Genomic DNA, 12,322 nt, shown 5'->3' with positions numbered 1-12,322 from the left:
AAAGGTAGCATAGGGGGGCGACAATCACCATGTGTCCAAACCTGAAAAACCAAACAATTCTAAGGATGTCACATAGTGCATGCAACATATGAAACACATATACCAAATAAATGCAAGGTACTTACCAGAACTTGGCCTCTATGCACCCATCCGATAGAAATGCACTCCCAAATCCAAATTTGAAGCAAGTATGCGCAACCACCTATGTTGGAATTAGGGTTGGCCCTCCTACATCCCTCACATAGCTGCTAATACAACCAAGCAAGAGTGGTAGACCCCTAACTATATTGGGCAATGTTTTCCCATGGCTCATGAAACTGGGGTAGGACCATCCACAACATGGTGTTCCCAGAAGCATTTGGAAACATGAAGCTTGCGACCATGTGCCATAGCCAGACACGAGTGTGCCTCTCAATGATGTCATCCGGTGCATGGGGAGGGCACATGTTGAAGCGTTGCTGCAACCAGGCTGAGCTGACACACGAAGTCTTCTTCTCCTTCTTCCCTTCATCAGGGTCGGGTGGCCGATAGCCGGTAAACTGCTCCACCATATCCTTTCAGTTTAGTGGCTCTACCATGCCTGTCACCACCAGACCGTCCAAACGAAGGCCCAAAATATAGCCAACGTCTTGCATGGGCACGGACATCTCTCCAGAGGGTAGGTGGAAGCTATGGGTCTCTAGACACCACCTATCGATGAAGGCGGTGATGAGAGGACCATCCATGTTTGGGAGGCCACCGTTGATAGCTCTAGCCAAACCTAGAAAACCGACTCCTGCTCTTGAGAGGTACGGGGCATAGCGCTCATCCCACTCGAGCGGTCGGTGAGTTTGGGGACGCAGCGGGACCAAGGCCTGCAAAAAACAACGTTAGAATCCATAGCATGGTTAAGACATTATACATGAAAAGGAAATGTTGTGTGTAAATCACTTACCTCACCATTGTCGACCATCAAGTGCGCCTAGTGGTCCTTGTCATAGTAGGTCTCAAGAAGGGGGAAGTGCGGGTGCGCCATGCTGCAATTGTGAAAACGATGATACAACATTAGAATATTGAAAAAGTAAATGAACATGCTAGATGGTACAAAAACAATGAACAAATGCATGGAATATATAAGGAACGCCTATTTTAATCTATGTATGTACCTTTCTAACCTTCAAACCACTATGACTCCCGTTCCATGTTTCTAATTTCTTTGACTTCTTACGCTTCTTATGTGTGGCAGCGGTATGACCGGTTTTGTGGCATTTGGAGCAACGGACCTGTCTCGGTGCCTCATCAAAGTCGCCAAAACCATACATATCTTCACCATACCCGTTCGATGCATCCATAACTCCTAGGAGCCACTTTTCTTCCTTCTACCCTTCGTTGTCTTCAGAAGGTCTGGGTCGGGAACATAATCCAACCCATAGTACTTGGGCCATTATGTCGGATCTAGGTAAGGCTCAAAGCTCGACACCCACACTTTGAGAGTGTTTGACATGAGGTAAAAAGGAGACATGAACTTTTCACTTTCGTGGTCTAGACCCCTGCATCTACAAGCTATAATGATATGAGAGCAAGGCATATGGAGGAGTTGTGGAATGTTACAAGAGCATTCTGCTTTCTCAAGGTCCACCCTATAATTCCTACCACCATACTTCTCACCCCCCGGGTTTGTTCCACCGGCTGACCTGATATTGTACACTAACCTCGATGGCCCAAAGGTCTCCCCCACTTGGTTGGAAGATATCGTCTCAGAGAGATCCAAGTGTTTTCTACCGGCTCTACCACATTTCTCTTTGGATGCCTTTGCTATGTTCCATCGATTGACAAAGTATTCATTGCACTTCCTGAACGAGTACTCCATAATACCTGACACGGGGACTGCACGGATACCCTTGAACACCTTGTTGAACGATTTTGAAGAATTGGTAGTCATCAAGCCATATCGAAGACCTCCAGCATTGAATGCAAGAGCCCACTTGTCTTTTTGAGGCATCTGATCCTCAAGCCAACTCTTTGCCCTAGCATTGAGGACCTTCTATAATTCTGCAAGCGTCTCTTCGAACTTTTTCTTGGTTCAACACCCATATAGTGACTTCAACTTCTGCACTACATCCTTTTTCTTCTGCCTCCTCCATATGTTGGTAGCAAAGTGCCTCATGCACCACCGATGCTCAAGAGGAGGGTGTCCATCTACATGCTCTTTCGCAGCTGTCAGTAGACCATGATGCCGATCTAAGATCATACACATGTTCTGAGATGAAAGAAGCACATTCTGTCTCACAAGCTTCATGAACCAACACCAATTGTTGTCGTTCTCACCCTCAGCCAAAGCAAATGCTAAAGGGACAAGTTGATTTTCTGGGTCCACTCCAATGGCAATCATAATACACCCTATACTTCCCTATCAAGAATGTACCATCAACAAGTACTAAGGGACGACAATGCTTGAAGGCTTCCGTGGACTGAGCAAAACACCAAAAAACTCTACAGAACATGCTTTGGAACACCATCCACGTCTGTGACAATGCGACCCATGTAAGGATACCACCTAAGGCCTGGATTATAGTGTTTCATGGCACTTAGAATCCTAGGCACTTGGTTGTACGCCTCTTTCCAATCGCCCCATAGCAACTCTATAGCATGTTGTTTTGCCCGCCATGCCTTTGAGTACTTCACTCTATAACCAGTGAACTCAATTATGGTCTCGATCATGCTTGAAATAGATGTGTCACTATCAGCCCTAACCGTGCCAACAAGACGACGACCAAGGTAACGGGCTATGTTTTGGGCGTGCAAACCCTTCGGCTTCGAAGTTCGACACGTGTGAGGTTGCCTCACATTGCGAATCTTCCACTTTTCATTTCTCTGCCTCCGAGCCCATAGACCCCATTGACATCCATTCTTGTAAAGGACCATGTACCTCTTGTTCTTGTTAGAGTGGAACACATAATACGACCTATGAAACCGAACGACATAATCCATCAGGAAATACTTGAGATGCTCCAATGTATCAAATACCATTCCATTCTTAATCACCACCTCCTCACTATCTGGTACTTCATCGGCCACCAACGTCAAACCGGTGTCACATATTGCCTGGTGAACCATACTAATGTCCATAAAATTTGGTTCCAAGGGTACCTCCACATGGACAGCCTTCAATTGTCTCAATTCGATGTCATTGTACTCCATTCTCAATGACCCGTCAGCTGGGACTCCTATTGCGTCTAGAAACCCTCCCTCACAACAATCACTTTTGTCCTCACTACTAGGCTCAGACCTGTACTCGTCCTCCAACATATCATCCAAAGTACTTGGCCCTGAAGTAAAGTCATCTTCATCCGCGGAGGCAACATCAACTTCGTCATTCTCCGATCCTTCGGATATGTCATCCATATCATGTGTTCCATCTTCGTTGCCATCGTCCTCATCAAACGTTCCTTTATCAAAATCTTCATTCAAGGCACCAGGCTCACATGACCTATCAACTTCTCTAACGACAACCACCTGCAACTCTTTGTCTTAGATAAGGTTCTCTACAGGCTCCACATCCACATTATCATCCACATCCATCACAATTGGGCTAGACCCCTTCTCCACAACAACTTCCAACCACCTAACACTGCTACTCTTGACAACTTCTACGTAGTTCTTCTATTCATCCTCACATGACAAACACATCAATACATAGTGTGCTCATTCCTTCCCACAGTCAAACCGACTTCTCAATCTTAGTGGCCACCCAAATTTATCTCGGCATTGGCTAACTAAACCATGAAAGGTAGGAGGTGTACTAAAGAACTGAACATGTTCTTGCATGCTTTCAAACTCCCCATTTCCTTTAACTTTGCCACCATGAAACAATTGCACTAACCGATCCATCTACAAAATATGAACCAACATATCAATACCAATAACAACTACACATTTGCTAACCCTAACGTGTGCATTCACTCCTACATTACCAAGACACAAAATGGAACAAACATACCTATACAATCCTTCATATATCAACTACCTACGTCCATGCAACAAGAACTTTACGTCCAATCCACGAGTACAGTATATCCTAAAACTAATGCACACATCAAACACTAACAACGAACGCTAAAAAACGCATTCATAACATACCAAATTTGCTAACCCTACCAATGCAACTAAAGAGCCACACCATCAACAAATGGAGGCAGGGAACTTCTACCTAGAGGTGCTCGATGGTGGTGAAGCCTAGCGGTGGGGAGACGGGCAGGCGACGGGGGGCTGCTAGCGGCCGACGGTCGGTGGCGCCCGCGTGGGCATGGCCGCCACACGCGCGTCGGCGTCGTGGGCTTGCCTCCCTCCGCGCCGATATAGGAGAGGGACAAGCTCGGGGGGTGCTAGAGAGGTGGACGCGCGGGGGAGAGATAGAGGAGCTGCAGCACAGGCTGCGACGGCGGCGTAGGCAGCGGTGCCTGGGAACCGCGAGTGTGGGGGAGTGGATAGAGAGAAAGAGAGAGGAAAAAAATGGCCCAGGCTAACTAAACCTAAATTCCCTTGTCGCGTCAGCTCGCCTGATGCGACAGTGCTGTTGCGCCTGAGTCGCTGGGCGACAAGGCAAGGCCCAATGTACGCCACGCCAGCATCGGTCAACGATGAGCGCCACCGTGGCTCCGCTTGCCGCGCCAGCGCATGTGGAGCGACAGAGTGGTGCTGTCGCGCTAGCAGCGCTGGCGCGACCAAAAGGGTCAGTTTTGCAAATACTTTTTTTGGGATTAGTATTAAAATATTGATTAAAAATAAAAAAATTCCTCCATCATCCCATCTATCTATCTCAATCCCTCTAATCCCACCACAAAAATGCTTCTGCGTTGGCGTCCAGACCGCATTTCCTATCGGACACATATTTCTCACCCACAGCACTGCTTGTCTTCCCGACGCAGCACTGGGGCGGGCGTTTGTGGCTGGCGACGCCGTGCTCACCTTTCTTGCCTGCCCATGCCTACCAGCAGCAACTGCGCAAGAGTCAGCCTCCGCGTGTGGCTAGGCAGCCAAGAGAGGTGGCCATCACTAACTGGGCCCATGCTAGGAGTAGGCGTAGCTAGCTGTTGCTAGGCCATGCCACCATCCTTGGCTGTCGGCTTGCTGGAATCGGTCGTTCCCCTGCTCTATGTTGCGTCGTACTGAAGAAGAATGGTGAAAACCGTATATTGCAAGAGTATGTTTCATATGTTTCAGATGTTTCAGAGGTATGTTGCAAGTGTTGTATATCGACGTTCTAAAAGTAGATCGAGATGTTGCACATGTTGTAATGGCTATGCACGTATGTTCTAAATGTTTCATCTGTTCTAGACGTATGTTGCAAATGTTTTATCTGGATGTTGCATATACATGCATGTTGCAAGCATATGTTTCCAGTGTTTTCAGGTGTTTCATACGTATGTTTGCAAGTGTTTCATCTGGATGTTGCATATGTTTGCAACGGTTTTCAAATGTTTTTTAGACGTTTTCGCAAGTGTTTCAGATGCTTGTTTCAAGTGTTTTAGCTATCTTCTTTTGCATGTTGCAACTGTTGCATTTTGATGTTTTAAAAGTAAATCGGGTATTGCACATGAGATACGCGTGAGAAGTGGCTAGCGGGCGTGGGTGACGTTTGGTGCGGCCCGGGCCCACTGCTAGTGCAGTTGCTCACAAGCCCAACGCGCTCGCTCCCTATGTGTGCACTGTACGGGCGCTCGATCCGGGTGCTAGCAAGTCCGATCCCTCTAAAAAACTAGAATTACCCAGGTTCCACTTAACCAAATATGAGATAGAACAGTCCGGCAAAAAACCTGAGATAGAACCGTACCATCTTATGTACTGTAGATATTACAAACTAAACATACGCTTAGAGCTGTAGCTTGGAAATGAAATATTTTGAGCTTAGAACCACAGGTCACTTTGAAAAAAAAAACTTGTCAAAACATAAAAGTTTTTCCGCGCAAAAAAGAACATCTCCAATCAAATCAGAAAAAGAAAAAAAAGAAATAATTTCCCAAACAAATCAGACAAAGCCCCGATTAACGCCCATCACGTCACGGCCCTTTCACCGTTCACACTCAAGACTCCCTCGATTAGTAATAACAGACAGAAAAGGGAAACAAAAAAACATCCGCCGGAGGCCGGTGGGCAGATTCTCCACCACCGCCTCCACCCGGCCCTCACGAGTCACGACGCGAATCTGCGGCGAATCCCCCTCTCGGATTCCTTCTCGCCTCCCCGCCCCGCCCCGCCCCGATCGCGCCGTCCAGAGGCCGCCAGGCTCCGGCGCCCCCGCCCGCCCGGGCTCGCCGGGGGTCGGGATGCCCTGCTGCCCGCCGTCTCTGCTCAGAGCCGGGCCGCGGCTGCGCTCCTTCCTCCGCGACTACGACGCGCTCCAGTCCCTCGCCCTCGCGCTCATCTACCTCCAGGTGCGCATTCCCCTCCCCTGTCGCCTCCGACGGCCGGATCGGTCTGGCCCCACCCGGCGGCTTTCCGGTCCCCGCGAGATCAGCTTTACTTCTGCTCTTGTACTCGCTGCTGCTCCTGCTGTTAGGTAGTGCCTGTGATGTGAAACCTGGTGACGGTATCGGGTTTGAGCGTGCTTTAGTGTTTGCTACCGTAGTGGGCGTTATTTTGGCTGCCTCAATTTTGTCAGTAGTTGTAGTCGTTCAACGCGATGGGGAATTCTAGTTTGGTTGAGTGCAATTCAGATAGGGTTCCAGTTATTTTTCTCTTTTATTTAGGCGTGAGATCGCTTGATGTTTGGGTTTTGACCTAGTAGGCTTCTGGATGAAGCTTTTTAGAGATAACTGCGCCTTGCAGCTTAATACTGTGGTTTTTGTTCTCTCGATTTGGTTAGTTTCTGTTGTTGTCATTGTGTTTCTTACATTGTTGGAAACAATCATACAAGTCAGCTTTTGTTAGATGCGACTAAGTGAATCCCTCAGACATGATTATGTTGAATTAACTATCAAGTCGGTGAAACAGTGAAGGTTTACAATGTGATGATGCTTAGCCATGGTTAGCTTTTTACTTAGTTAGCTCGGCTGAGTACTTGCTTTTTGTTTGGTTGTCCTGATCATTATGTGACTTTAATTCTTATAATGTTGAAATGGGCCCTCATTCAGCAGAAATTGAATTTAAAGAAGTTGTGGTATGCATGCTCATAATTACTTCATCAATTTTCGTTTTAGATTGTTTGCGCCCTGATCGGATCACTTGGGGCATTGTTCAATGGGGTTCTTGTGATCAACCTGGTGATTGGTCTATTTGCTGTTGTTGCAATTGAAAGCAGTAGCCAGAGACTTGGCCGGACATATGCTGTCCTTCTCTTCTTTGCTGTCGTCCTTGACGTTGCTTGGTTTATACTCTTCTCACATGATATCTGGTATGTCTTCGGCAGTCACCATCGTTCAGTTTAGTTACCCCAATTTTTTCATTTGGTGCAATGTGAATCTGGCACCTAGAAAGGAATGTGATATTCTCTATAATCGTATGCTTAATTGACTGATTTTTTTTTGGGTGGGTTTTTTTATTCATCTTTCACCATGGCATAGCTAATTGTTTTCAACACTGTATAATAATTGATTTGGCAATGACTTGTCATGCAATGACTACCTATATGGGTTTCAACTTCTTCCATTATCTCACTAAGGGTCATATGATTATTGAAACTTAGAACTTTGGAGCAGAAGTTCTTTGGTACTCCATCAAGTGAAGCTTTAGTATGTGTGGTAATCATATATATTCTAAAACATTGCTTTCATTTAGATTATACTTACAAAATGATATGTATAGATTTGTCTCGAAGCTTATTTTCGTAACATTCTGATTGTGCAAAGTTGTTACAGTAGAGATTAACGGCTAGATATGAGTTTGGCATCATGTACCAATATCAAAAGCATTACTTGTGACTGACTGACTGGCAAGTGCATGTGTTCTATTGGACGAGTGTAGAGAAATCTGCTTGTGTAATTCTTTTTAGGCACGACAACATTCTTCTAGTATCATAATCTGTTTCCTAACTTTGTCTTCTAACCATACAGGACTATTACTCCTGATGAGAAGTATGGTCAACTTTTTGTTTTCTCACTCAGACTAGCATTGTGGATGCAAATCATTGGGTTTTCGGTCAGGTTTTTGTCTTCGTTCTTATGGATTCAGATGTATAGGTTAGGGGCTTCTTCCACCACACCAACATATTTTGAAACCAACCATGAAGCAAGAAATAGTTTCTTAAGCCCTAGATCTGATTCAGTTAGACGGAGTTCCATGGCAGATGATATATTGGGAGGTTCAATCTATGATCCTTCTTACTACTCATCACTGTTCGAGGATGTTCGAAACAATACATGCAATCATCAGGTATTACCTTCTAGTTTCTGCCACACTGTTCTTTTTCATTCAATGTTTAACTTATTAGGGGAAAGAATAGGATGACCAAATACCTCTGTCAAATTTGTGTATCTTTCTATCTCAATAAATTTGTCTTCTCTAGACCACCTACTTTAATCTCAGTGACAAATAATTTAAGAATCTGAATGTGCTATGGGCTCGTTAGAAAAGTGTCACTGTATTACATAGCAAAATCTTTGGTGTACATCTTTTGATGTGTTTATTTGTCTGAAGAAGTATCAACGAGATAGTTTCAGAGTATAATAAAGTATAAAGTATCTATTTGATTCTTCTGGTAATACTGACCTACTTAATTGCACTATTTTCATGTAAGTAGCTCTTTTCTCTGTGAAGACGTTTGCACAGATTAGATAAATACATGTTTGAACTATACTTTTGGACTGCTTCTAAAATGTGGACCATTTCAGCCGTCGTATGGAATTTGAAGTTTATGTAATACTCAGGTTCGCAAGAATCAACTGTGTATAGTTCACTGATTTTCTAAGTACAGTTGATATGTGGTAACATGGGAAAACTTTATTAGCTATACTCCACCCAAATTGTTTTCCCTTGGGATAGAGGCGGCTTCCATATGGATATGGCCACTGAAAAACTTGTCAGGATTTTTTTCCCTGGTACAGAAACAAGAAAAAAAGCAACCTTAGTTGCTTTCTCTGACTGTAAATATGAGTCCGTATAGACTTCTCCGAAGTACTTTTCTTTAACTTTGACGGTCAATATGTAAAATTTTGTATAGACTAACAATGCAAGATTGAAATTAATAGATTCATTATGAAAAATACTTTTATATATCTCTTTTCTTTTAGGCCTTGTTTGGATGTAGTCGGATTCGCATCAATCCATGTGTGTTGGGGTGGATTGTAGTGGAACTTGAACTAAATTCCACCCCAATCCACTCCAACACATATGGATTGAGGTGAATACGACAACATCCAAACAAGGCCGTAAGGTAATGTATTTTTACAGATATTGCTTGTAAAAGTGTCATATTGGAGACCGTCTTAATGTCTTAATGGACTTGTATTTGTGATTGGAGGAAGTATGTGATGGCTAGATTTTTCATTTATATTCGATAATTATGGTGTGTACTAAACTGTAAAATATTTACCTTGACTGGATCTAACTTAAGAATATCACAAATTCTCATGCAATAGACTGCACAGTCTATTTGATTATATTAAGTCATTTGTAATTCTCTATTCTCATTTCCATCAAGATTTTGGTTGTGTTCTAATATAGCATAGTACAAGCACAATGCCGATTTTGAGTTTTTTTTTTTCTGTAATGCATTTTCCCAGGTTGAAGATGTTAGTTTCTGACTCATTGTAAATATACTGTTTGCACTTTTCATGAGGATATTTTTGTAGCCCTCTGGTACAAATGGGGCAAATGGCTCGTCTAGGATGCAACACTCGAGTCATTTATCAATGCTGCAACTGTTGTCAAAGTTGTAACATGTACAAGGCTGTAGTATGTTAATTTACAAAAATAATCCTCTGTTTGCAGGTGCAGGGTGATAAACAAAGTGGTAGTAATGACAGTGGTTCAACATCTGCGGGCCAGTCTCCACGACTTAAATCTTTTGCTTGTAGATCTCTTCTGGCTAATGATGTAAGTGATACCTGATGATTGGAATTGCAAAACAATCAGTTCATTCTTAGAGGATTTCTATATATTGGAATCCTGGCCTTCTAAGGCCCCCAGCAAATTGTTAAGACCTTTATGTCAATTTTTAAGCTTAGAGTTGAGTGTATGAATGCGCATGCAGGTTCTGCATAATTTGTGAACACAATTAATCTTGTGTTCTCAATAAATCAGTATGGTAGGATGAAAACTTAGTAGCAACCTATGATGCTAATATGCTATTGCTATAGATCCCTAGTTCCGTGATGCTCTCTTGAACTGGTTTTATTAGTTTGTGGATGTCCAGTACTAAATGTCATGTACTGCTTAATAATCAGATGGAGAAACTGAATTCGGACTTGATATATTACAAGTGTGGATGTAGGTGTAGTCTTATTAGTTCTTGCTTACTCAATTTTAACATTGCCTGTTTCTGCCATCTTAGCATTCGTAAGTCTGCTTGGGAAAAAAACAGTAACACTCTACAGTCAGCCACTGTTCCCTAATCCAATGTTAATCATGTGCTCTCCAAGTTTCAACCATCTTCTATTTGCTACCTGCCCATTGGCTGAGGGTTCTGATGGGAATGCCCCTATTCTGTGCTGCCCATTATGACAGAGAAAAACATAGTGTTTTACCAGTAAGGCTGTAAGGGTGAACCAGTTGTCCACTGTGCACCAGAAATTTTGCTCCTTTTGTTTTGCCACGTTTTGTTTATTTGCTTTTTCTGTCTTCAGCACTTCTTCGCTCCTTTAGGCTTAAATCCATCAGTTAGGTAGCATAAGAGGACTAATTTGAACTTTATATTAGATCAAATTGTGAACATTGATGATCAATACTTTGGGTGGTTCTTTTGTCACTTGTGGAGATATCTTGGTCGTAAGATCAAAATTTTGTATGCTTTCCTTCTAGCAAACATGGTCAAACTGAAAGTGATAGTAAAAGTGTAAAACAAATTAGTGCATGCTAGAAGATTCATGATGTGTTGCCCCAGGTGGCTGCTTAGTGATTGGCCTGTCTTCTGACTAAGGGAAACTCACAGGCTTATTGGTGAAAAGGAAACGTCTGAAATTTCAATGCCATAAATAATGGCATGATGAAGAATTTGGGGCAGCTTGGCAAAAGCAAATTTTTGTTAACACTAATGTTCATGTTAAGGAGTTGGAGCTGCACATATTAGTTGGAATCTACATTATGGACATTTTTTAATTGTTATTTGCACACATTTCTTTGGGGAAATAGTTTGCAAGTTTACATTTGAAAATTTTCAGGATGCTATTGATACAGCCATAAATTACCTTCACCAGTGTTTTCAGAATTTCCGTTTGAACTTAGTGCCATAATTTTTCATTTGGATTTAGTGCCTGAAGTCCCAAACCAATGACATTGGCCCATTGCACAATTACACTGTAACACTACATCACACCAGATGCATTGTATTTGTGTACGGATGCAGTTTCATACTTACGTTGACTTGGACATGGTTCTGACATTTTCATTAACAGGTGGAAAGTGGACTAAGAAGACCGTTGAACTCCGGCTAAAGCAGCGGGCTCATGTTGAAGGTGGACTGTATTTTGGGAACCTAAATCCTGTAGCCATTATTCTCTTTGAGGTTTGCACACCGCAGCAGTTCATTTCTTGGACCAGGTGGGGGGGCGCAACGAAAGGAGCTTGGCAAATACTGTAACGCTGACTGCCTGTGTTGCCGAGCATCCGCAGCAGCCTTGGTGCCATTTTGGAGCACCGTTCGTACTCAGCGAGCTTGAGCTGGATGGTTCTGCAAAGAGATGTTCAATGTTGGTGTTACATATCGGTTTATGTCATGGGATATGTTTACTGCCCATCACAGTCCATTTTTCAGACCTCTCTTCCTGTCTCTTTTAGCTACCAAGGAAAATGAAGCAGGTAGTTCATTAGTTCTTTAGTCACTTGGTTATTTTCTAGCCGTAGGCTGGCAGTTGCTTCTCTTCGAGCATTTTGGTCATTGTTCATAGTGTTATCCTGACAAGGAGCACGTCTCTGGATCAGTAAAGGAAAGAAGTGTAAATTTCATTTCGGTTCTAGAAAGAGTTGTAATTCCTGTTGGATGCATGAGTTTTGTTAGAAATGTTGCAGGGTTTTCACATGAAATTGTTCTGGCCCCACAGGAATATAGAAAAAAAATCCACATTTTGCAAGTTATACAAGTCAAATTAGTCTATATATTTACGCCAAGTTCCGTGTTAGGCCATGTTGACATGGCTTGTCAATGGCTAAACAGCTAAAGACCTATGGGGCGCGGCCGTCGCTTTTGAAA

The 12,322-nt window shown here is 43.3% G+C and overlaps 1 protein-coding gene across 1 annotated transcript; it reads left to right on the top strand.

Annotated features, from left to right (window-relative positions):
• The first annotated feature begins 6,100 nt into the window (after window positions 1–6,100).
• LOC136541566 (uncharacterized) lies at window positions 6,101–12,156 on the top strand. Its single transcript, XM_066533497.1, has 5 exons — window positions 6,101–6,413; window positions 7,179–7,372; window positions 8,031–8,349; window positions 9,907–10,011; window positions 11,529–12,156. The coding sequence occupies exons 1-5, from the start codon at window positions 6,306–6,308 to the stop codon at window positions 11,565–11,567; spliced, it is 765 nt and encodes a 254-aa protein (XP_066389594.1). The 5' UTR covers window positions 6,101–6,305; the 3' UTR covers window positions 11,568–12,156.
• Window positions 12,157–12,322: the final 166 nt, after the last annotated feature.

Source organism: Miscanthus floridulus, chromosome 3 (genome assembly GCF_019320115.1).
Source record: "Miscanthus floridulus cultivar M001 chromosome 3, ASM1932011v1, whole genome shotgun sequence".
NCBI lineage: Eukaryota > Viridiplantae > Streptophyta > Magnoliopsida > Poales > Poaceae > Miscanthus > Miscanthus floridulus.
The sequence above is the reverse complement of the archived record's forward strand: the minus strand, read 5'-3'. Positions and strand labels throughout refer to the sequence as shown.